Consider the following 25,791-nt stretch of genomic DNA (forward strand, 5'->3'; position numbering starts at 1 on the left):
CCAAAGTCCTCTGCCTGCAGCTCCAGTGCCCTTCCCCCTGTGCCCAGGGCTGGCTGCAGGCAGTTACCCGGCCACTTAACACAAAGCCATTCTTGGTGACAACAAACATGAGAAGCCGGGAGGGGAACCAACAGGAGGCCAAGAGGGCCTGGAGCCAAAGGCCTGCTCTGGCTGAGAAGTGAATGGAGATTAAGCTCCCTCCCCCCTTCCCCTGGCACTGGCTTAGCCCAGGCTGAGGCCCTCTCAGAGGCCCCTTCATGGTAGGAAGCTGGAGATGCTAAGCCTAAGGCAGCCTCTTTGAATGCTTCCTCCCCAGGCACCCAGCCCCCAGCACTAGGCCTTCAGCAAAGCCCTTCTCTAGAGACAGAGCTGGTACAGATGAGGAAATAAGCAATGAGAGGAGCCACCTACTCCTCAGGCCAAGGATCAAATGGAGGTACCACAGAGTGAGACCCGAGCAGCAGTTATTTTTAACCTTTTATTCCAATGAATGAGCCAGGGGCTCGAGGCTGCAGGCTGTCGCCACAGGCCCCCAGGGTCTTCTTCCAGCTGAGATGCACGCCAGGTTGTCGGGTCTACCCCACCAGGGGCCTGGTTTGAAGGCAGACCGTCATTGGTGCCGGTGGAAGACTCCGAGGAAGGGGGAGACAGGTGCAGGAAGGGAAGGGGAACTAGAGGTAGCAAGGCAGGTCCTTCTCAATCACCTGGAGGAAGAATGGGAGAGAAGGGTCAAGGGCAGCCAGGAGCTGCTCCTGATGCCCTGCTGGCAAAGGCCAGACTGGAACCACTCCTGGGCAGCAGACAGGTCTGGGGGTCAGGTCCATCTGTCGCAGCCCACGGCCCCACGGTCTGCTGGGGAATCGGCCTCCCCTTCCTCATGGTCCCCACAGGGCCCGAGAATGAATTCAGTTTCCCTGGGAAGCACTAAGGCAAGTCCATGTGGCTTTGCTCAGGACCAAGGGGAGGAGACACCTACCAGGGGCTCTTCCATGGGACCGTACCGCTTCACCACACAGCCGTCTTTGTCAATAAGAAACTGCAAAGAGGAAGAGGAGAGCCATCAGGCGGGGGCCCACACAGGGAGAGTCATGAGGGCAGCCCCGTGCCCTCCCAGGGGCAGCCCACCAGCTTTATGGAACACTGACTGCCGCCATGGGAGCTGGTCAGGCCACACTGCAAACCTCTCTGATAAAGAAGCAGGGCCCCGGAGAAGGGAGGCCGTTTGTTAAGCAGCAGAGCCGGGCCTGGAAGCCGGGCCTCGGGATGACTGGCCCCCATGCCCTCTCTGGAGCTCAGCTAGGTGAATGCTCATTTTGCAAATGAGGAGAGGCCCAGAGAGAAGCAACTTGCCTCACAGGGTTAATGCAAAACCAGGTGTCACATTCAGGTCTTCTGACTCCAAATCCAGGGCTTTTCCCACTCCCCCTTCATTCCCCACACGACCGCCAACCTCCCTGGCCCTACCCAGTCAGCTGCCATTGCCAGCAGCTCAGCTCCCTTCTCCTCCTCCTCATAGCATCGGAGTTGGAAGGGGCCTCAGTGGTCCCCTAGTCCAACCTAGACTTAACAGACCCAATTGGCAGCCCTTCCAGCTTTAAACCAATGAGCCTGTGAGAGAATCCCTGTCACAACATGGCTGACAGTCAGGCCTCCACCTGTGGCTTGAGGACCTGCTGAGCCAGACCGTCCTACTTCCTGGACAGCTGACTGCAGAGGGGCATTGGGAGGCATCAGCCAGGAAGAGGAATAGCAGAACCTCACCCCACTTCCAGTGTCTGCTAGCTAATCAGGGAAGCTGTGAATTTGGTTTTTTCCTGGGAGGCCCAGCAGAAGAGCCAGGTTCAAGTCCCAATTCCAACCCTCCTAGTTATGGATCTCTGGAAAAGTCCTGTAAACTAAGCCTCATTTTCCTTATGTGTCAAATGGGGCTGTTACCACCCTGATGTTCCATCCTGAGAACATCAACTCCTTGTGAACAGGCTGTTTCATTTTTGCTTAAACTTGTCTCACACACAGTAGACCCTTAATAAATTCGAGCTGACCGGCCAATTACTCCCACTCCCCACCTCTAGGACTGTTAAGAGGATCAAATAAAAAAGAAATGATCTGCAAAACACTAAATCCTGGCTATGATTTCTACCACTACTGCAGCTGGGCTGAAACATATACGTGTCCGTGCACACCCACATGAATATGCAGAAATCTAAAAGGTTGAACGTGGAGGAGAGTGCAGGGAGAGAGGAGACCAGGAGCCCAAAGAGGGAGCCGAGGCCAGGGGGGAGGTGGGACGTCAGGAGAGTGGTAGGACTCAGTCACAGCCATTCCGTGGTGGCAACCCATGACGCCACTGCACCCCAGGACAACTAGGCTAGGCTTACCTTGGTGAAGTTCCACTTTATTGCGCTAGAAAGGAAGGTGAACAGAAGGGTGAGGTCTCTAACAAGCATCCAGCCCACTACCCATTCCCAGTCATCTCATGGACCAAAGTGCCCTCCCCACCCCCAGCAGCCTAGGCGAGCTGAGGCCTCATCCTTCTGTCCTCCCCTGCCCCCCATATCTCCCTTTCCACCCGTAGCAGTCACATTTCTAGGCCTGGGTGAGCTGAGGCCTCATCCTTCTTGCCCTCCCCACCCCAGGGCTCTTTCCCCCCACAGCTGGTACTCACTTGCCCAAAATGCCCTTCCCTCTGGGTTGGATTTTCATCCATTTCCATAGGGGGTGGGCATCGTCACCGTTGACACATATTTTGCTGTACATATCAAACTTGACATTGTAGCCGGCAGCGAATTCTCGGATTTCTGCATTACTCCCTGGCTCCTGGGGATGAAGGGTGACAGGGTACAATTGGTCTAGGTGGAGGAGCTGGCTTTGATGCCCAGTTGCAAGCAAGGAGCTCCTGCTTCTATACACTTAATTTTGACAAGCTAACGCTTGCTTCTGAGAACCTGCCCTTCCATTAGACCTGTGCCTATTATTACGAAACAGGTTTGGCACCGCATACCCACTGTCCAAAAGCCCCCCCAAGTTTGTGTCCCTGGCAAAGGTCCCCCTTGGGCTCCTACCCTCTGGGGAGAGGCCACCCCCCCCACCTACCTGCCTCCCAAACTGGTTGCAGGGGAAAGCTAAAATCCGTAAACCATGCTCAGCATATCTGGCGTGCAGGTCGACAAGCTGAGTGTAGTTTACATCCGTCTTGCCTCATTGTGAGGCTACGTTGGTGACGATGCAGACATAGCCCCTGGAGGAGAGATGCAGGAGGCAGCGGTCATCCCAGGCAGGCTCCCACCCAGCCAGTGGCAACCATAACTGTATTTCCCAGAGGCCTGCCCACTGTTCCTGCACATTCTCTGCTCCTTGTTGGCTGGAGGCCCGAGATTCAAGCATGCCTTCTAGACGAGTGGCCAGCTCAGGTTACAGGACCGGCCTCAGGGAAGGGCCTCCTCCACCCCCCTCCCCCACCCACCATGTGGGATCCTACCAGACTCAAGCCACACCTCCCTCTCCTCACCTGTACTTATCCAAGGACACTATGCGACCATCAATGTCCTTAGCAGAAAAGTCATGCATTGACCTGGCACATCTCCAATCATTGCGGGAAGCGCACTATAGGACAAAGAGAGGGTGTGAGCCCACCACATGCGGCACCGACCCAGGGCTCAGGGGCACTCAGTCACTCCTTCTGGGCTGGCAGCAGCAGAGGACCTGGGTTCAAATGCTTCCTCTGTGTCCTCGGGCAAGACTCACTGGGTCTAGGTTTCCTCATCTGTGAAATGAGTGGGGGGACGATTCCATTGGACCCTGATCTCCTGTGGGGGTGGGGCAGGGAATGAAATACGTTTTCTGGACGTGGCCAATGCAGGAAACTGTTTTGCTTCACTATGAAAATTTGTTTTGTTTCTTTAAATTGATGTCTTTTTTTTTGACATTACTGTATCTTCCCCTGGTAACCCTTCCCTCCTCCCCCAGCCATTCCACATAATACTATTTTTTAAAGATAAAAAAGAAAGGAAAAAAAATCAGCAAAACTGATTGATACATCAGAAAAAGTCTGAAAGTATGAGCAGTGCACAATGCTTGTGGGCCTCCCCTCTGCAAAGGGATGGGGTGGTGGGTAGGGGTCTTCTCATATGTCTGGCCTTCAAAGTCAGACTGCATATATATTTGTTGTAAGGGTTTTGTTTTTCTCTTTCTTCAGGGGGAGGAGAGAAAATTAATGCTTGTTAATTTAAAAAAAAAAGTTAAAAGCAGAAAAGAGACTGTTTGGTATAAGTGGTACCTAGGAGAGAGGGATGGTGGAGGTGGAGGCCCCACAAATGCTAACACCAGCACCAGGGCACCAGCCCTCCATGATGCTGGATGGAGTTCAGAGTTAGGAACATGTCACCCCACCTTGGTACAAGGTAAGCTCCTTATGGAGGCTTGAAGTTTTGTATCTAGCTCAGTGCTTGGCACAAAGAAGGTGCCTAATAATTACTTGCTGAATTGAAACAAGGGGGCTGGCCTCTGTGGCCTCAGAAGTTCCCCTCAGCTCTGATGTGGCAGACCTTTCCACTAGAATTACCCTCCTCCACAGGGACTGTTCTTCCTATGAGGCTCCTCCCTATGTTGTGGCCTCTCTCCTTTCTGGGAAGGTCTCTAGGCTCCAAGACAGCTGAAGAGAGCAGCCATGGGCCATTCCATCCATTCTGCAAAGTCCCCCATAGCCTGGGGTGGGGGGATGGCCAAACCTGGCTAGATAATCTCCTTCCTCTCCTTGGCCCGGCCCACTCGAGAGTTCAACTGTATGCAGACATGTCTCCCACAAAGATAGGGCACACCGCCACATCATGTGATGGCTTATGAAGAGCTCTCTCACAAGGCAGGCCACAGCACACACTGCACCACCTACGCACACATTTTTAAGAAAGATCAAAATGTTGATCATCAAATCTGAGTTGAAAGGGCCCTGGCAAGGTCACTGAGGTTGACTGTGAGTGTCCTATTCCTGACAGCCCCCAGGGCAGGGCTAGGCACAGCAGGAACTCAGGGATCTCTGGCTGGGGAAGGAGGGAGGACCCTGACCCAGTTCTTGACTTCCACTGGGATCCAGGATGAGCAGCCGGTGAGAGAAGAGGTCCCCAAGCAGCTCCATCTCCTTCCCGGCAGTCACGCTTGGCAGAGCAGCAACTAGTCAGCCCATTGGCAGTGAGCACCTGACCTGGGCACAGCCCTACCTTTTTCACTGAGAGTTGGAGCAGATGGACCTGGGTTCCAATCTTACCTCAGTCATTTACTACCTACGTGACCTTCAGGAGGTCACTGAACCTCTCGGCCTCAGTTTCCCCATCAGTATGTGGGGGCTACATATGTGCCACTTACACTGTTTGATCCTCCTAACAACCCTGCAAAGGTCAAGAGCTCTGAAACCTTAAAAGGATGGGGTCCAGACCTAGGATTTCACTGGGCCAGGGAACTCAGGGATGAGGAAACTCTGCAATACATAGCCTTAGCTGCTCAGAGCCCTGGAGGAAGGACTTGAACCCAGGCCTTCCTGGCTGACTGGCCCCAAGGCCAGCTCACTCTCCAAGCTGCTACAATAGTTGGTGAGGGACAGTCAAGACCAGAAACCTTAAGGCATTATGTAAATGGCCCGGGGCCAGTCCCACTCACTTCTAGGACACCCTGGGGGCTCTTTTCTGGGGACATTAGGGGTTTCCATAGCGTAGGAGCAGAGTCTAAGAGCTGGGATGGCCTCGAGAGGCTGAGTGTTCCGTGGAAAGAGGTGGATTGGAGCCAGAGGCCCTAGAGGCACCTAGCCTAGTTCTGCTGTAGGCCTTTAGGCCCCAGATCCCTTCACTGTTTCCAGGCTGTTTCCTCACTAGTAAAAATGAAGTTTTTCCATTTGGCTCATAAGGTAGTGCAGCTGAAGGCAACCTTAAAGATGGTCTAGCTAGTCCAACCCCCTCCTTTTACATACAGGAATATCTTCAAGCTCTAAATCCCACAAAGCCAGGAAACTGAAGCTCCAAGAGGTTAGAGAATTTCCCCAAGGTCACAATGTCCTTCAGGACCAGAGGCAGGAGACCAGTCTAGGCCTGCAGGTCCCTGATGCAGCCAGAGCCCTTTGAGGCAGGTGGATCCTCCTCATACCAGATCATCCCTAAGGTCCTTCTGATGGGGTGCTTGTGCCTGGACCCCAATTCCAAGATCACATTTCTCCCTAGCTTCAAAACACTATCCTTGACACTTTTCTCCTCAGCCCAAGGACACTATGCCAAGCACTCATGAGTGGGCCCCAGTAAAACAAACTGTCTTTCCCCTTCACAAGGACAAACTGACCTCTGAAGAAATTCTCTTGTAACAACAGGACTATCCTGTAACCACAGAACTATCATGTACTGATTCCCCAAGTATCGTACTCAATCCAGAGGTCAAGCACTATAGTTACAAACAGAGGCAAAAGACAGGCCCTGCCCTCAAGGAGCTCATAGTCTAGTGGGGGAGACAACACTCCACAATAAGGGACAAACACTCTAGCTGCAGGCTAAACCTTGCCCAGGATCCCACAAACCACTCTGTATAGACTGGTCTGTGTGCCTGTTGGGCCTCCCCCAAGAACAGAAGCCCCCAGAGAGCAGAGCCGTTTTCATCCTGCCTCTGTATGTCCAGAACTTGGCATTCAGTATCTTAGGGACACATAAAAATCCATCCAGTCAGAGACTTCCCCGGTGCACCTTCTCTGAAATCTCTGGTCTTAGAGGCTCTCATGAAGCCATGGCTTGTGCCACCCTGGACCCAGGTACCTGGCAGGTCATAAACATGTCACACACATTAGCTGAACTGATCTGAATTAGGAGCAAGGGCAGGCCTGGAGCCTACATCTCCATACTCCTACACCAGGTCTCTTCGTTCACTTGCCCAACAAAGATGGATGCTGGGTGGCACTCTGAGTCGGTCTCCCCTCAATGGGCCTATTTGGGGGGAAGTTACCAAGGAACCAGCTCAGTCCCTGTCCTCTACATGAGGTCTGGCCAGCCCATGCCTGGCTGGTCCTTGTGGTCTCCTCCAAGGGCCTCCTAAGCAGGCCAGAGCAGTTTCTGGAGAAACAGTGGACACACCCATAAGATTACCCCAGGGAGGAAAACAAACCCCAGTCCCAAAAATATTTACAAGCTGGAGACTAGAGTGTGCTTGGCCAGGCCCTACAGAGGTTGGTGAAAGCAGTCAGTCCAAGCCTAAAGTGGGCAGGGCAGGGAACAGAGAGGCCTCCAGTACCACAGATAGCACAACTCAAAGTCCAGAACAGAGGTCTTGTGATTCAAATGACTCAGCAGCCTCCTGGCCTACCTCTTACCTCAGAGCTTTCAAAACTGTCCCCTAAGTCCAGTTCCCTATCCACACACTGGGAAGCAAGAGGAACAATCCTTGCCGGCCGTGTCTAGGCAGTCACTCAATTGAGTTCAGTCAAGTCAATGTTATACAAGGCTAAGGAGGTAGAGATGAAAGGGTAGCCAACTTCGGGCTTCAAGGGGTGGTCAGTCTAGTGGGTAGAGAGAAGGAAGAGGTATGTACACAGAAGTACACAAGTTGGAATATGATTTGGCACACAGGAGGGATCAAGAAGAGATTCAGAGAGGCTGGGGTCCATCAGGAAGGGTCCCTGGAAGAGACAGAGGTCTTTTGGACAGTGGAGAAGAATGGACTGGACTGGTGGAAGGATCCCTGGCAGGAAGACCATTTAGGAGGCTAATTACAGCAAGCCAGGCGATGAGGGCTAGGGGGGTAGTGGTGGAAAGGAAGAAAGATAAGTGATGTCATGGGGCTAGAACGGAAAGGGCTTGGGGACTGGGAGACAGGAGCACCATAAACAGATAGAAAAGGGGACACAGTATAGGCTGCTTTGTACTTCTGGAGAAAGGAGTTCAATTTGATGTACTCAGTCCAGTAACAGAGCCTAATATCCACTTTTTGGGCCCATAAACAAAATTAACGCCAGAAGCCCTGCCTCATAACCCCAGCTCCCATGACACAAAATCCTGGGCTTTGCAGACTTCAGAAAAACTGCTACATTGTGCTAATGTGCCTATCCCCAACACCCTCCCTCTGTCTGCTTGGCTTCCCCAGCCCAGGGCCAGCAGGAGAGGAGGAACTGTTGTTGACTGTAGGCCAGGAGGACAAGAGCCACCACCCTGCTTTTCCAGATGGGGAAAGTAAGCCTCAGGGAGCAAAAGACTTTCCCAAGGTCATAATTAAGACAACCGCAGATCAAGGACTCCTAAGATTGATAAAATTTTCGAGCTGAAAACACCCCCTCCCCCTTACTTTACCAGCTAGGGAATTTTCAGGCCCCAAAAGGTGAGGTTGCAATGGCCTTAGGGTTGGGGGGAGAGGGAAGAGAAAGGGGTCCATGAATTTGGATGAAGAAAAAAGACATCTTTATTTTCAATAAGCGCTCACTGAAATTTGGCATTTCCTGCAATTATTTAAAAACATCCTTCTGAGAAGGGAACCTATCCAGACTGACAAAGGGATCCAGGAAGCAACAAAAGATGGGGGATCCTGCTGTAAATGGAATTAGAAGGGGTCTGGGGGGCCTTGTCTTACAGAAGGGGTCATGGGGGAACTGAGGGTCCTCACAGGGCATGTAACTCGCTCCCTCGTCTTACAGAAAGGAAAAAAGATGACCCAGGGAGGTAAAGAGACTAGAAGCATCAGATGCAGAAGTTGAACCCAAGGCCTTCTCAGGGATTTAGGTTCACAGCTCCGGATCGAGGGGACTCAGAGGCCACACTGCCCAACCTTCCCACCATTAACAGATGAGGAAACTGAGGCCCGGGGAAGTGAACGGGTTTGCCAGAGTCACCCCGCTGTCAGAGGGGGTCTCGCGACCCCAGCGTCCGGCGTTCCGGCCATCTCGGGGCACGCGCGGAAGGAACAAGCAGAAGAGTCGGGATTTGAACCCGCAGCCCCATCCTCTTTTCTCAGTGCGGCCTGGAGGGCAGTGGGGAGGTCTGGTGGCCGCGCCCGCCCCTCCCCTTTCCGACTCGGGTCTCGGAGAACAATCGCCTGCTGACGTCCGGCCAGCAGCCCCCTCCCCCATGGTAACCCCCCCCACCCCCCACCCCCGCCTCCCCGCCGCCCCCAGCCCCGGGATTTGGGAAGGGATCTGAGCCGGAGCCGGGCCAGACCGAGGCTGGCTAGGGGCGGCTTGCGTCCGACGGCCGGGGGGCCGGCGGGGAGCGGGTCTCGAGCGCCGATCCCTAACGGCCCCACGGGGCGAGGGTTGGGCTCAATGGCCCCCTCCCGGCCGGGTCCGGCTCCCCGCAGTCTCCCCTCCCGCGGCCGCGCAGGGCTGCCCAGGCTCACCATGCTGCTGGAAAGGCCCGGGGCCGCCAGGGCTGCGCACAGCAGAGCTGGCTTCACCAGGCGGTAGAGGCGGCTAAAACTCATTTCTGCGGCGGTGGGGGAGCCTCCTTCCCCAGAGGCGGCGCCCTCCCGAGCGCCCCAATCAACGCGCGCCCGAGGGGCAGGCCGTGCCGGATCGCCCCACCCTCAGGCCTTCAATCACTGGTCCGATTGTGGTGGGGCCGGATAGGCGGCTCATCCAGCCAATCAACAGGCCGGAGTGGTGGGGGCGGGGCTTTGGGGCCTTGGGGGCGGGGCTGGAGGTGTGGTCAGGAGTGGGGCGGGGCAGATTGTGGAGACCCCCTAGGTCGGCTGAGCACCTGACTCCCTGCTTTCTCGTGGCCCCAGGGTATTGATGCTGCTGTCAGAGTTGTTAACGAGGGCGCCTGTCGGTTTAGGGACTGCGGCTGTAACTGTGCGGCTTGTTTACCCGGACCATGTGCCCCAAATCCCCAATCTGTCACCCAACTCGCGGGATTACTGCCTTAGTTTCTCCCATAGATTGTATAACTGTGGCCTATACCGGTCTAGTGGCTCCAGGGTCCAGTTTCAGCCTACTTAATCTGCCTAATGGTGATGTAGAAGTGTAATTAGTAATGGAGGAGAAGCCTAGTTTACCAACTAAGCCACAAAGTCCACATGAGTTTTATCTGCACATCTTTCCCGGCAAGTCAAGGAGGCTGACTCACAGGCTTCCAGGGCTACTAATTCCAGGCCCCCAAGTGCAAATCCTCAGACTGGCAGGATTTAGAGCTGGAGGGACCGTGAAGATTATCTAGTAAAACTCAAGAAGCTTCATTGCTTGTCAAGCCTGCATGGGAGGAGGAGGGATAAATCCTCATACTCAGTATGTTTGGCGAGTTTTAACTCCTGGGATCAGCAGAGACAAAGAGAAGGGCTTTGTTGAGAGGTTCCCAGTCTTGATAAGATCAGGGTCTGGGGAATTGTTAAAGATTAGGTTACAAAAGCTCTGGAACTGGGGAGTTTTCCGTTAATTTGAATGTCTTGTTATCTTTCTCTGTTAAATATTCTTGATCTGTGTGTTTTCTAGCCCTTTACAAATAAACAGAAAACACTGTTTTGGTCAGGAGTGTGTAGTATACATCACGAGACTAGGATTCATTAAATCTAAGGTGAAATTCTAGTTCCAACATTCTACCTGTGTGACCTTGAAAAACTCGGTTATTCTTAATTCACTTAACTAACTTTTCTGTGCCTCTATTCCTTGTCTGTAAGATGAGGGACTTGGACCGGATGATCTATGAGATCCCTTCTAGATCTGAATTGGTAACTTGTGAAACTCGAGGTTCCAAAATGGCCCCTCTCTTTTGTTAGCTTGAGATTAAAGAGATGAACTGCAGGGACCCTGGCTGCTGTAAATGGGATTCCTGTTCTGATCTAGGTTGTACTAGATAACCTTTGACGGCCTTTCCAAATCTAAGATTCTGTGATTCCCTGGACTCCCAGATCAATGGAGACATTGAATAGTGCTGAATGTGGAATCAAGACTGACTGCCACTAAGGTGCTGTGTAACTTTGAATGTCTCTTCCCTTGTCTATGGGCCTCAGTTTCCTTCTCAATAAAATGAAGTAGATGACATGGGTCTCCATGAGAGCTCTTTGAGGGCAATGGCTTGTTTAAATTTTGTGTCTCTCCTAGGGCTGAGCACATAGAGGAAGCAAATATTTGTTGACGTCCCTCCCTCCCAGTTCTGACATTCCAGGACCCCAGAGCTTGACAGAGGGCAGACAATTTGGAAAACTACAACTCCCAGGCATCCTTGCGAGAATTTCCCGGGGGAGTGGGGCGTTGCCTAGAGCCTCAAAGAAAACAGCTAACCGCCGACCTCCGAACGTCGGCCTGTCTGTCGCACTGCCTGTGCCCCTTGCTCTCAGGCACTCTCCTAGGACACCTCCGCCCAGGCACGTAGGGGGCCTGCTGTTGGGCCTCGAGCAGGCGCACTCGCCTCGATACTGGGCCTGGCGTAGACGCACTTAGTTCCTTCAGGGTCCTAGCTGAGCGGCGCGCGGTGCGGGAGAACTCGAGAACATTTAGTCGCTTCTTCGGCCGGACGCGAAGGTGACATGGATGACGAAGAGGAGACCTATCGTCTGTGGAAGATCCGCAAGACCATAATGCAGGTACGCCAAGACCCTCCCTTGACCCCGAGAGAGGTAGAGGAAGGAAGGGAGCGCGTGAGGGTTGAGGGCCGGTAAGGCAGAAGGCCGGCGCATGGGGGTTTGGGAGGGAAGGAGGGCTGGGGGCGCCTGGGGGTTGTGGGAGGGAAGGAGGGCTGGGGGCGCCTGGGGTTTGTGGGAGGGAAGGAGAGCTCGGGCCGCGTGAGTGGTTCTGGGAAGGGAGAGGAGCGGAGGATGGAGAAATGCAGGGATGTGGGGAGGGGGTCCAGGAGAAGGAGAGCAAGAGCAGTTTGGCGAGGAAGAGACTTGAGAAGGGGAGAGGGGGTCAGGCCTGCATGCATCCTTTTGGAGGACGGCCAGCGTGTTTTTGCTTTACAATGCTCTGCCACTTGGTCAATCAGGAATATTTCTGTGGTCTTCTGTATTCTCGGGTTTTGTTTTTTTTTTACCATTTCTTACAGCTCAGCGATATTCCATTGCATTTATGTACCACGGTTTATCGAGCAGTTCCCCAATCAGTGGGTATCTAACCCATTTCCAATTCTGCCACAGAACGTGCTGCTGCAATATTTTGATGTATGTGATAACCTTTTTATCTTTCTCCTGTTTGGGCTAGCCGTGGAATCTCTGAATGATTGAATCGTAAAAGCACTTTACTGTACGGAGCGATGTGCTTAAAGGCTGGGGATGCAAATAGAAAAGACACTCCCTGCTCTCTAGGACCTCTAGGTTGTAGCGGGCTAGAGAACTCGTGGAGGAGGTTGCAGCTGCAAGTCAGACTGAAAGTTCCCGAGGTCCTTTGTGCAGTGGCAAAGCACATAGTAGGAGGCTATTCCACTGCTAAAATCATATCACTTTCTGATGGCGAATCATTTAATAGTGCCGAGGACAAAGGTCATTCTTTTCTGGGTCTTCAGTAACTTGTGACTGCAGCACCCTCAGAAGCAATCCGCAGGAGTTGTCTCCCAGGATGATGGCCGGGCTAAAAGCAGGACCAGTGGCCTAGAGGAGGACTGCCACCCCCGGGACCCTTGGGCTTACCTGCTAGTAGGTGGCAGTTGGTTAGCAGCTGTTGGTATTGATGATGGTGAGGAAGTTACAGTCTCCAGAGTGATTTTTCCTGGAAGCAGAATCCCTAGCTGGAAATAGGGCTGGCGGTCTCGGGGATATTTCAAGAGCTTTTGGGTACAGACTTGTATCTCCAACAGAAGGGAGGTGGTGGTGTTTTGTCTTGGCTTGGCACGCCATATTTTTGTTTCTCCCTTATGGTGAATGCCTTGCTGCTTAAGCTGTGCTGCCTTGCCCACCGTGTGTAAGTTGTTTTCCTTAAGGCCCAATTAAAATCTTCTACAGGAAACATTTCCCAACCTTTCTTAGTCCTAATACCTTCCCTGTCAGTTATTTCCTATTCATTCTGCATGTAGCTTGTTTGCACATACCTGTTTCCTTATTGTCTCCCCCATTAGATTCAAGATCCTGGGCTGTGTCCTTTGAGGTTTGAAGGGGGAGGTGTTGGTAGAAGTGGTAGAGGTTTGACCCACCTTGAATGAACTCTCTCTTATTACTTCTCCCTTAGGGTGCTTCGCTGCATCAGCAAGGCTTGTTTGCCTGTCTCATAGGCAAAGGCTATGGAGAAGTTAGTCACTTTTTTGGGTATAATTCCAAATTGCTTTCATCAACAATAAATTAAGTGGGCATGATTTTTGTGGTGCATGAATGTCATGAATATTACTGTGCTGTAAAAACCACAAATATGAAGAATTCAGAGAAGCATGGAAATGCTTATGAAGTGAGGCACAATGAAATAAGCAGAACTGGGAAAGCCATATGTACAGTGATTACAGCAGTGTCAGTGGAGTGAACCAAGGCAGAACTGAAGGCTGTGCAATCATACTGACTAGACTTAGCCTGGAGGAAGAAGTGAGAAAATACCGTTTGCAGAGGTGAAGACTGTGGATCCAGAACGTTATCTAGACTATTTTTAAAAATTCTGTTTTATTTTCAGTTCCAAATTTTCCCTTCCTCTACCCGTTAAGAAGATAAGAAAAACAGAGCTTTTTACAAATGTGTGTAGTCATGCAAAACAAATTCCTACATTAGCCCTGTATAAGAGGGACAAGAAAATGTTTCGCTTTGCACGGTCTGTCACCTAGAGGTAGATGACATCATGAGTCTTTTGGAATTGTGGTGATCCGAATTCTTAAGTCTTTCGAAGTTAATGATCTTTACAGTGTTGTGTAAGTTGTTCTGCTCACTTCACTTCCAATCTGAATACATCTTCCCAGTTTTTTTCTCATTTCTTATAGCACAATAGCATTCCATCACATTCATTTGCTATGACTTGTTCAGCCATTCCCCAGTTGATGGGCATCTGCTCCATTTCCACTTCATTGGTATCACAAGAGAACTGCTATAAATGTTTCTGTACACGTCTGTCCTTTTCCTCTTTCTTTGATCTCCAGGATATAGACCCATTAGCCATTACCTGTACTGTTTGGCTCAGTTTATATGAGTTAGTTTTGCTGAACTGCTTCTTTCTCCCTGTTTATTCTCTAAGCGGAGGAGGAGATATGTAGTCCGATCTGTCTGTGCTCAAATCCTGCCCCAGGCATGCACTAGGGCTGTGACTGCTGACAAGTCACTTAACCGCTCCCAGATCTGTTTCATCTTCTGTATTATGAGAATAATGTTAGCATCTAGTTCATTAGGGTAATTGTAAGGCTCAGACGAGTATATTGTAATGAGTATGTGGAGAGTGCTTTTTGAAAACCTTAAAGCTTTATATGAATGTGAACTATTATTCTTTTTCCCATTTCACCAACAAGGAAATAAGATTTGGAGGGAGAGAGGTTGTTGAAGTAAGATGAGAGTCTAGGTGGAAGAACACATTTAATTTGCCTGCAGAGCCTGGGATATCGAGGTTATAGTATGGAAAGATTATAAAATCCATATTGTGGTTCTCTCTATATAAACAGACCAGATTTGGGATAGCAGAAGGCAGTGGCCTTGGAGGGAATTGGGATGGGCCTGGCATAACACTTAGCGAATGTGCCCCCAGCTAAGCAAAGTTGTCCAGGATGAAGGGGTTATATGTAAAATGAGAGAGATTCTGGTTAGACATGAGAGAAGTTCTAGATAGTTGGTGAGAGCCGTTGAACGGTAGGCCATGAGTGAGATTCATGAGTGCATTCATAGACAAAAAAGGTAGGTTTCTATCCCCTGCTCTAGATGGACAGAATGTTCCCTTGGAATTCTTTCTGACTGATTATCTGGCTTTTTCAGTTATGTCATGATCGGGGCTACTTGGTGACCCAGGATGAATTAGATCAGACTTTGGAAGAGTTCAAAGCCCAGTTTGGGGATAAGCCCAGTGAAGGACGGCCTCGACGCACTGATCTTACCGTGTTGGTGGCCCACAATGATGACCCCACAGACCAGATGTTTGTCTTCTTCCCAGGTAAAGAAGAGACTGACTAGTGAGAACTCATTGTCTAGAAAAATTAATTAAATATGTTTTCTAGCCCAGAATTTTGGGAGGTAGGGGGCATGTGGCTTTGGAATTTGGGTTCCCGGCAAGTTTTAGGTTCTTCATCCCTAAAAATGGGACTTTTCTACCTAGTGGAGTTATTGGGAAGAAAGCATTTTGTGAAATGTTGATATGTTATAGAAGTGTGAGTTGTGTATGGTTGAATTGTGCTCTGTGACCATACCTAGCAGATCTGTCAGATAAGACCACTCGCTGACAAAGCTACATTTGATCGAGTGTGGCAGCTTCCAGGTGAACTCCCAGTTCTCCCAGACTTTGGTACTGGGGTTTGGGGTTGGTATGGTGGTGTTTATTTGCACTCCCCCTCCCTACCAGAGATACTTCTGTGTTATGTGCATGTAAATTTCAGTGTAAACTGGAAATCATATCCGGGTATACCTGCTGTTGTTCCCTCAGAAAGCTGTTTCCGTCTCTACCTCAAATCCATCACGTCGGGTCTCCCCCTGTCTTTCCCAATACCGTCATCATAGAATGGAATGGACCTCAGAGATCAAGTTCAGCTGTATCATGTCACAGAAGCAGCTCGAACTGGGGAAGCAGCCTGTCAAAAACTGTGCTGTGGGGCACATAGAGAGCCTGATAGATTAGCCAGCTTCCTGACTACAAGCCCCACGTTCCTGCCTGTCACTTCTGATATAGAGATGGAAGTGCTAAAGTCTTAGAAATTGGGCAGCTCTGATGCTTTGTTATCTTTGTTGCCATCGCAGGAAAGAGCCCCTAGGTACTAAAAGGCCATGCCAGTGGAACTTGAGCTTGAGCTTTGGTCCTACTAAGCTGGGAGGTTGTAAGGATGGACCCAGCATCAGCTCAGAGAGGCTCTTCATGGGAAGTTTGGCCACTGGCTAATGAATTTTTTTGGTTATAGCAGTTAAGGAAACCATGCACTAACATATATTTGGGTGGCAATTTGTGTCATTATGGGAAGGAAGGCCTACACTAAAAAATTAGTTCTTGAAGTATTGAATCGTAGCTCTGGGTCCGTGGAGACAATTAGAATGGTTCAGAAGGGTAAAGGTCTTCAAATGAAAGTGACAGTTGTAGCTGAAAATAATCTTGCGTTTTATCTTCCCAGAGGAGCCAAAGGTTGGAATAAAAACCATCAAGATGTACTGCCAGCGGATGCAAGAGGAGAACATCACCAGGGCCCTCATCGTGGTACAACAGGGCATGACGCCCTCTGCGAAGCAGGTGCTCAGACACCTTGGGGCCAGAGGAAAAAGAAACTCTGATCTCCCCCTTACCCTGCCTGCCTTTGGAGGCCAAGTCTTACTTGGGCTGCTCCTGACCCCTCTCCAGCTTTAGTCTTTCAGGGCTTAGGTGGAAGGGACACTCACAATGCAGAGCCAGCTTGAGAAACTGTCCTGTTACCCAGAGCTGGGGCATCCAAGCAAGAAAATGGCTGAACTGTCCAGAACGTTTTAACCACTTCTGTTTGGTTCAGGCATGAGCAGGCTTATGCTTGTGTTCCCCTCTTGCTGCTAGAACAGTTTGTAAGCCACAGCAGGAATTTGGCTATGATTGAGGAGTAAAGTGGGCTCTTCTGTCCTATTCAGCCCCTGGAGTCTTCACCTTTGTTGTGGGGTAGCTGAAAATAGCTAGGGCACTGCTGTACTGAGGACCCCTTTTTTTTGTTCTGTAATTAAGTCAGTCCATTTAAAGAGTAGAAGAGGTTAGAGAGGCTTGCCATTCAGCCTCCCCCACCACAGTCCAAGTCCCGTCTCCAGTAGCTGTTTGACCTTGTTCAGGGGACTCTTTGAGCCTGTTTCCTCATATGTGAAATGGGGGTGATATCTGCCCTCTATTTCAGGATTGGTGTGAAGACCAGTTAAAATAATATATATATGTGAAAATAAGCACACAGGCAGATGAGACGTGGACAGGGAGTTAAACGCAGTATTGCCCTTTGTTGCTATTCCTCACCATTTGGCAGGGTCACGTTTTTTGTAGACCGCAGTGGTCTCTGGGCCCTCTGGAGCCCTCTCTCTGGTGATTGCTTTGTGTAGGATCCTTGGCTTAGAGCTGAAAGGGACACCAACAACCATGCAGCCCAACCCTCTCATTTGGCAGATGGGGAAATGAGCCCAGAGAGGGGATGTGACTTGTTTGAAGTCACATGGGTAGGTGGCAGGGTCAGGACTTGAACTCAGGTCCTCTGGCTCTGAAACGAGTGCCCTTTTTGCTGTTCCACATCGCCTCTCCAACTTTAACGTGAATTCATATTCTCTTGGAAGTGCAAATAATCCAAATCATGGTCTGTTGCTTCGTCCATTCACTGCTTTTTGGTATCAGTAGCTTGTTTGAATAAGCACAGTTGATGCTACTCTAATGTTTTTCTCGTCCTTGTCCTTTTAGTTTGGTATTGACCTTTGTTCTAATTAGGTTAGAGTTGGCTTGGGCTTTGAAGGATAGTAGGATAGTAGGATATGGGAAAAAAGGAAAGGGATGTGTTAGTGTCTGGGGGAGGGAAACTTGAGCAACCCCAGGAGTGCAATGAACCTGAGAAGTTTTGTCTGAATACATGGACAGCTGGTTCAGAAACCAGTCATTTTCTGTCAAGGTGGTTTCATTTTCCTGATGTGCTTGGCATACCTTCCAACTTTGTTCTTGGAGAAGATATTCATGATGACAGATAATGAAGATTGAGAGAAGTCTCCCACCATTTGGCCTCTTTGATTTCTTAATCCTGAACTGTGTTTGTCACTACTCGCTTGTTCCCACATTTGCATCCAAGTCACCAAATACCAGTGCCTGTCTGCCACATTTTCTACCTCAGTAACTTCGAAGAGGTACTTAATTTCTTTGGGCCTCAGTTTCCTTTTCTATAAAATGAAGGTATTCGACTAGATGGCCTTTAATGATCCCAGGAGCCAGTTCGAAGGATCTTGAATTCTCGGTGCAGTCTCTGCAACAGATGTTAGTATCTAAGATACATTTACCTTCAGTTTTCTCTGTTTTCTTAAGATGCACATTATTTATTCAGTCAGTGTGGAACTAGGGGAATAAGCACATATATAGCACCTACTGTGTGCCAGGCACTACACTAAGTGCTGTCGCAAATACTATCTGATTTGATCCTCACAACAATTCTGGGAGGTAGGTGCTATTTTTATCCCTATTTTACAATTGACAAAACTGAGGCAGACAGGTTAAGTGACTTGTCCAGGGTCATAGAGCTGTTAAGTGACTAAGGCCAAATTTGAACTCGGGTCTTCCTGACTCTAGGCCCAGAATTCTGTATACCAGCTGCCTTGTAATAGCTTGTATTTTATATTTTTATTTTATTTTCTGTATTTATTGAGTGTTATGAAGTTTATCATTTAGAGAATTTAGACAAATTGTACAAATGAGAATGGTTGTTAGTAGAAAAGTTATGAGGGCCTTGGCTTTGGATATAGCTAATTACTGCAAGGAAACTTGTTTTTTGGAGCTATGTATAGAATTTGGAGGCTTTATTGCAGGTTGCTGATAAAAAATTAAATCCTACCCCTTCATTTAAAAAAACTCATTTACCATTTTTGTCTTTTCCCAGAAAATGTTCTTCTAACATTTGGTATTGTGCAGTAATATTTCATTACATTCGTAGACCGTAATTTGTTCAGTCTATTCCCAGTTGATGGCCACTCCTCTACTTGCCACTTCTCTGCCATGATAAAAGAGTTCTCATAAATATTTTTGTACATGTGGATCCTTTCCTTTGTTTCTTTGAGAGGTACACCTGCTGATGGTATTGGGTCCCCCTCATTTTACAAAAGAGGAAACTCAAGTTCATAGCTTTCTCCAAGGTCACACTGGAGATAATGATAGAACCAGGCTGAAAATCCAGGCCTTCTGATCCCAGGCCTGCGAAATTCTACCTGCATCCTACGTAAAGAGTCAGTATGAAGAGTACCAGACTTTCTTTAGTGTCAGTTTCTTTTCTTTTCAGTCACTGGTTGACATGGCTCCCAAATATATCCTAGAACAATTTCTACAGCAGGAGCTGCTCATCAATATCACCGAACATGAGGTAAGTCACCTCTCAGCGGTGAATTCATTGGGAAAAAAGGAATAATGAAGTATAGGACCAGTCCCCTCTCAAGTGTGTCAAAAGCAGTGTGTGCTTAAGAACTGTATACCCAGCCATGTGGGAAAGAAGATGAAAGAAGGGGGGCATCTGCTCCAAAAGAGAAGAAACGATCATAGACTCTCTGCTTGAAGGGACCTTATTGATGATCTAGCTCAGACCTCAGGAAAGAAGGGGGTTTGTGCAAAGCCCCATGGCTGGAAAACTGGCAGGCCCAGGATACCAGCCCATTCCTAGGGTGGCACTCTTCCGAAGCTCCACCCAGCTGCTGCTCTAGTTGGAGAAGCAAGACAAACACTTCAGTAATTTAGGAGCCAGTATTAACAGTTTATGGCTTACTTCTGTGTTCCTGTAGTTTGGGACGAGGAAGGAGCTGTGTGGCTAAAGCAGTAGGAAAATCCTTCATCCTTGAGGTTGTTGGATTGATTTGAAGGATGGTGGGATATGGAAAAGGGAGGCAGAGGTGGGAGGGGGTGCTATGTATAGTAGGGGGTGCTTGAGCAGCTTCCCAGTGGTCAGAACATGGAGGCTTCGGCAGCACAGGGAGCAGGGAGGAAAGCCTGGATTAGCTAGAGCCGTTCACACCTGAGCATTTTATTACTGCTTACTGTGTGCTAAGTGCCAGGAATAAAAGTACAAAATGAAGATCGTCTCTGCCCTCAGGAGCTCATGTAAAGTGAGAAGAGCACATTTAGGCTAGTGTTGGCCATGAGTGGGGTGTTCTGGTTCAGAAAGTGGCAGGGAGGCTTGGTCGAGTCAGTCAGTGTGCCCTTTTCAGAAGCAGTGGCAGGATTGATTTGATTGTGGTTTCAGACCTGGAAGCAGGGAGCAGAAGATACAGGTCTAGTGATTACAGGCTGTAGCTGCTTCAGGACAGGCGGTGTTTTCTGCTTTCTGTCTTTGTATCCACAGGTGCCTAACAAATGCTTGTTCATTGATTAGCAGATAAAATTCCCCAGGCATGTAACTCATGGATAAAACATTCAGCAAAGACTGTACTGAGAGTGCAGACTGAATGCACTGCAACCAGTCTCTTTCCAACTAGATTCCTAGTCTAGAAACTCACTGTAGCTGCCCCTTTTGATTTTCCTTCTAATTTCATAATTGGTTGATTTTCCTTACAGCTGGTTCCCGAGCATGTTGTCATGACAAAAGAGGAAGTCACTGAGCTGCTGGCAAGATAGTATCCTTCATGCTCCCCTTGTTGGCCCCTTTTCTTTCAGGCATTAAGTGCTTGAGGTGGCTGAGAACGGTGTGGCAAGTGCTGGGAGGGGAGGGGGGTTTGCCATAGTACCAGGCTCTTCACCAGGGCCAGAGGGATACTTTTCCTTCACTCGGTTCATCAGTAAGCTTCGAGAAAACCAGCTGCCCAGAATCCAGGCTGGGGATCCGGTAGCGCGTTATTTTGGAATAAAGCGAGGGCAGGTAAGTAAGGAAGCAGAGCTGGCCAGGGATTTTCCCCTTGCCTTCCCCCCTTACATATTCAGCATCCTTTCACCTTGCACATGGCCAGCCCCTTTGTTCTGGTTCAGACCCTCATCTTTGTGGCTGGCTTATTGAAGAAGCCTCTTCATTGGTTTCCCTACCTCAGATGTCCCTCCACTCTCAAATACATAGGTTTGTGACATCATCAGAAGCTCCTTTCAATGATGCAGACCCACAGAGCTGCAAAATAGATCTTCCTAAAAAGCACAGTTGGGACCATATCGAGCCACTACTCAAGAAGTATCAGTGGTTCCCTGTTGTCTGTAGAATTAAATCAGACTTTTGTTTGGCTCTATCTGGCTTATCTTCCAAGACTGATTTTTCTTGCCATCTCCCAGACTTGTGCCCATTGTCTGATCCAGGATTGCCCTGCCAGCTGTTCCTCCATCTCCTGTCTCTGGCTGCAAGGGGAAACTGGTCCCCCACATCTGGAATGTGCTCCCTCCTTACCGTCACTTTAGGTCCCCCACGTCTGGAATGCACTCCCTCCTTACCTTCGCATCAAGGAATGTTGGAAGGTTTCTGAAAAGCCCAACTCAGGTTCTTCCTTCAGGAGGGCTTTCCTGCTCCTCTCTTTATTAGTGCTTTCTCCCTCTCTTGAGAAGAATTCCTAAGATTGTAGATTTGAGCTGGAAGGCTAGAAGCTTTCTCACTTTAAAGGTAGGTCACAGGCCCCCACAGTTTGAGTGACTTGCTGAGGGTCACATGAGTAAAGCTAAGTGGCAGAACCCGAATTTGAACCTAGGACCTCCAAATCCAGTGCTATTCCCCCGTGCCACAGTGCTGCCTTGAGGTTGCACGAGGGTGGGGCTCATTCACTATGTGGAAAGGATGGGATCAAAGTTATGGAAAAGATGACATTTGAGTTTAAGGCTGAACATGTTTGTATATTTTTTATTATTTTTATTTATATATTTGCTTATTATTTATTTTTTGTTTATATCCACTAAGTACAAATGGGATTTTCCTTTTGGATTTGTAGGTGGTGAAGATCATAAGGCCTAGTGAGACTGCAGGCAGATACATCACTTACCGGCTGGTGCAGTGACTGGCAGTGACTCCCTGAGAAGTGAGTTGGGGCTTTTCTTTCATCCCCTCTGAGGGTTCTGAGTTAATCCAACACCAGACTGTTCGGGGATTTTTGTTGAAAAGATCTTTACATTCCTTTCTAACGTTCTGATGCTTACTTGGGGCAGTGGCAGGAGGGAAGGGTCGTGGGGAGTGCCACAGGGTTAGTGGGTTAGTATTTAGGACCTTGGCTTCATTTACTTGGAGCCATCTGTTATATAGAGAGCCCTGTGTTGGGAGCAGGAGAAATAGAAGACACAGGGCTCCAGCCATTCCAGATACAGCACCCTCCAATCCCAGTTGGCATATTCAGCCCAGAGTCCCACAGCAAATGACAGGCAGGCTTGACAGTCCGGTCTAGGATCTATTTCTCCTTTTATAGAAGTCTCTCAAGATAGTTCTTTTGCTCAGTTTTAGTCCAACAGCCTGTGTAAACCATGTCCAGAGCAGTGGGTGTGGGGAGGAGGAATGTGTCCTTCACCTGAGCAGGGTGCCCACCCCCAAGGGCAGATTAAGCCTGGCAGTCTACTCGGGCTCCCAGGGTATCATCTCTTCAGAAAATCCCAAGGTTGTCTGTGGGTCTGTGGCACTTCCTGGGTTGTTTGTGGGTCTCCCCAGATCTGAGCACCCCCCCCCCCTCCCCCGCCATGCTTAGTCTCTCAGGGACAGCCCTGGGTGCCAGGGGCTGGAGGAGAATGTCAACATGAAGCCAAGAGGTTGCCACCCACATGCCTCCATTCTGCTACTGCCCGAGGTCACTCCTTTCTGCCAGGCTTACAAAGTATTTGACCTGAGGACCATGGAGAAGGGTATCTCAGTGCTTTGTTAATGGCTGGGTTCTCAGGTGATCTTGGAACATCACCAGAGGAGCTGCAGGATGCCTTGTGAGACTGCAGAAAGAAAGGGTGGGGGTGGGGGAATCTCACAGGGATCTGGCTCCCGCCGGCTTGCTCCCACTCAGACCCTGCCTTCTGGGGACCTCTGTCCAGCCCACCCTCCCAAAGCTGTCTTCCATTTCCCCTCTGCCACTGAACCAGGACCATCTCTGCTCAGCCTACCGCCAAAGGCCCAAAAGTCAGTGCTAGATTGTATCTCAGAAATTGAGAAGGTCCACCATTTATTTGATGTGTATGCTTTCTCTAGTAATACATATTGTAAAAGCACATAGATAAGGGAATAAACTTACCTGGGTTCAGACATTACTCTGCTACTTACTGGCATGACCTCAAACAACTAAGGTCCTGACCCTACTATCCTCATCCCCTTCTCTCCCCCCACCCCCTCCCCTTTCCAGCTCTCTTTCCTGGACTCTTCCTAAAAATGATCTCTCCCTATCTTGCCCTCTCCACCCCACACACTTCAGTAGGCTTCGGCCAACATTAGACAACAACTCTTTGCCCCATCCCCATGCCCAAACCTAATGCGTTTCCAGCATTAAAGGATCCGGCAGTACCAGCACAGTCTCTAAGAAGCCAAGGTCATGTCCATTCTGTGAGGAATTGTTGGAACATTTTACTGGAGGTGAATCATAAATCTCACCAATTGAATTTTGCCTGATGGGTTGCTGGGAAACAAATCCCTCTTAAGCCCAATCTGAGCCCCCAGTGGCCTGCTTTTAAGTATCCCAGCTGTAGCATTTTCCCTGGCGTGCAGCAGGCAAACAAAAGCACAGTCTCTCATCTTGGACCTCTATGGTAAAAGGATCCCTTACCTTTGGGTAGAGTGAGAATTGTGCAGCCATTCAGGATTTCACTTCTCTGCCTGCTGTCATCTGACTCTCCTATTGGGTCTCCTTGCCACAAGTCCCCATCCTCTATAATCGGTCCTCCACACAGCTGCCAAAACACTTTCTTTAAAACACATATCTGACTATCTCACTCCCATTCTATTAACTTCTAGTGGCCTCTGGGAGCAAATAAACTGGACGTTTTTGTTTTTGCCCTTTAAAGCCTTTAATTCACAACCTGGTCCTTATGATACGCTTCCCTTCCCCCACTTGGTCCAGCCAAACCAGCCTTGTTTCTCACACACAAAGCTCCGTCTCCTCATACCTGGAATGCCCTTTCCTCACCTCAGCCGTTTTGAATCCCTAGCTTTCTTCAAGACTTACCTAAAATATTATCTTAGTGCCACCCCACGAAATTACCTTGTCTTACTTTGATACATATTAATGTGTGTGTTATCTAGCCCATCAGCTTGAGGGCAGGGACATTTGGCACACTGCCTGGCACATGGTAGGCATATACTGAATGCTTGTTGATTGATTCCTGTTGTTCCATGTTACCCAGCATCCCTGGAGATGAGCTAGCTGCTGACTCCTGTCTCAGCGTGCAAGGCAGATCCACCCGGGAAGAGGGCCGACTTCTACACTTGCTTGCAGGCTACTAACCCAGTGAAGAAAGCAGGGGTTTTCCCTCTCACTTGCTTGACAGGACTGAAATGGGGAAATGAACAAATAGCATAGGATCTTTTTTGGATGGGAATGGTGGGGAGCATAATGGCTCACAAAATAAAATGTGTATCATGGATCTTGTATCTTGGCCTCTAAACCACCCTTTGCAAAGCCACCAAACAATCTGGCTAACATACAGGTGCAATCACACTATTTTCCTGCCTAAACCAACTGTGATTCTCTGTTGTCTCTAGGGTAAATGACAAATAACTCATCTTTGACTTTTCATCTCATTTGCCGTCATGTACTGACTCTATGATATTCCACCTGACTTGGATAAGCAATTGTCTGCACTGTAATGCCTTTTGTAGGCTTTGTCTCCTACCTGGAACCCCCTTCCTTAATTTTTGCCCATTGAAATTATCAGTTCTTAGCCTGAGGGGGGCATTTCTTCCATGAAGCTTCATCATTGGTAAAAGAGGTGATGTGGCCTGGTGGAAATGGTGCTGGACTTGGAATGGAGAAGAGCAGGGCTTGAGATCTCTCTGAGCCTTTCATTTCGTTGGTTAAATGGTAGTGCCTCCCCTAGGGTTTTTGTGAGTCAAATGATTAGACCGTGCTTTGCAAACCTAAAAGCACTATGTAAAGATTATCTCACCCACATTTTCTAGCGTTTTAGATTTATTTTAGTTCCATTAAACTTTATCTTGTATTATACTTGTTTGTGCATGTCCTTTCTCCCACATTAGACTATAAACTATTGGAGGGTAGGAAGTATCATTTGTCTTTGTATCCCTAAGTGCCTAGTATAGTGCTTTGTCTATGACAGGTACTTAATAAACAGTTTAATTGGAATGTGTGCTTGGTATTGCTTTAGGAAACCTAAGATCTGATCTCCAAGTTTTAGATAAATTAGTGCCAATAAATAAATGAATTAGGAAGGTGAGGTTTCAGGATAAATTCTTAAACCTTTTGGGAGGATATGACAGCTATTTCCAAGATAGTATCCTTCTGTTCACTCTCTTCTCAGGGGAGCTGGCATTTGGCCTAGCTGAGAATAGCAATCAGTGCTGGTGCCTGGGGAAGTTGCTGCGTCACCAGCCTCACTCTCAGGGCCTCGAGAATGAATCTGGCCGCCTTGTGCAGTAAGGGGGAAAAATCATTACCAAGGATCTGGAAAGAAGACCCGCTGGCATGCTGCTTTGAAATAAGGTAGAGGCAGGTGTAGCGGAACTGGCATAGGGAGAAGACACCATCATCACTTTAGATTTCTGGTAGTACGCATGATGTGAGTCTGTGATGACAGCTTTGAGAAGCCTGTGGCTTAAGTGGACAGAACTAGGACTGAGTGGACTTTGCAGATAAATATAGACTTCATATAAGGAAAAAGTATGCCCCCTTGTGGCCTTCCTGATAGAGCAAGTTGGTTAGAATGTAGGATGTGTACCCTGAAGTCCAGATGCAGGCCCAGCGCCCTCTGTAGGGGTGTTGCGGAGTGCCCCACTCACCCAGAGGCCTGGGGCTACGGGGGAATCCCCTCACCCAGTGCCAATATGTGGGGAGCCCACCTGGCAAGCTGCTATGCTTAGGCTGAGTATGCATTCAAAGATCCTTATCTGCTCCTTATGGGTAGGGAGGTTCCTGTCCTTGAATGACTTGAATGAAATGCAAACAAGGAGAATGCACAGCTCTACTTTTGAGTCCCAGGGCCCA

The 25,791-nt window shown here is 49.1% G+C and overlaps 2 protein-coding genes across 2 annotated transcripts; one reads left to right on the plus strand and one right to left on the minus strand.

Moving 5' to 3' along the window:
- Positions 1-464: 464 nt before the first annotated feature.
- On the minus strand, positions 465-9,545 carry GPX4 (glutathione peroxidase 4). Its single transcript, XM_036755249.1, has 7 exons — positions 9,346-9,545; positions 3,509-3,603; positions 3,094-3,238; positions 2,666-2,817; positions 2,379-2,403; positions 977-1,036; positions 465-704 (listed from the first exon to the last, which is right to left on the minus strand). The coding sequence occupies exons 1-7, from the start codon at positions 9,427-9,429 to the stop codon at positions 672-674; spliced, it is 594 nt and encodes a 197-aa protein (XP_036611144.1). The 5' UTR covers positions 9,430-9,545; the 3' UTR covers positions 465-671.
- A 1,499-nt stretch (positions 9,546-11,044) lies between these two features.
- POLR2E (RNA polymerase II, I and III subunit E) lies at positions 11,045-24,795 on the plus strand. The gene is made up of 8 exons (XM_036755262.1): positions 11,045-11,526; positions 14,806-14,980; positions 16,143-16,258; positions 18,996-19,076; positions 20,258-20,316; positions 20,480-20,558; positions 21,601-21,687; positions 23,975-24,795. Exons 1-7 carry the CDS (start codon positions 11,470-11,472, stop codon positions 21,664-21,666), a joined length of 633 nt encoding a protein of 210 aa, XP_036611157.1. The 5' UTR covers positions 11,045-11,469; the 3' UTR covers positions 21,667-21,687; positions 23,975-24,795.
- The last annotated feature ends 996 nt before the right edge of the window (positions 24,796-25,791 follow it).

The sequence above is a fragment of the Trichosurus vulpecula genome, chromosome 1 (genome assembly GCF_011100635.1).
Source record: "Trichosurus vulpecula isolate mTriVul1 chromosome 1, mTriVul1.pri, whole genome shotgun sequence".
Taxonomy (NCBI): domain Eukaryota; kingdom Metazoa; phylum Chordata; class Mammalia; order Diprotodontia; family Phalangeridae; genus Trichosurus; species Trichosurus vulpecula.

Coding starts and splice junctions, on each gene's coding strand:
- POLR2E (XM_036755262.1), top strand. CDS start 11,470: ATGGATGACGAAGAGGAGACCTATCGTCTGTGGAAGATCCGCAAGACC. Junction 14,981..16,142: donor GATGTTTGTCTTCTTCCCAG/GTAAAGAAGAGA, acceptor TTATCTTCCCAG/AGGAGCCAAAGGTTGGAATA. Junction 20,317..20,479: donor ACTGAGCTGCTGGCAAGATA/GTATCCTTCATG, acceptor TCGGTTCATCAG/TAAGCTTCGAGAAAACCAGC.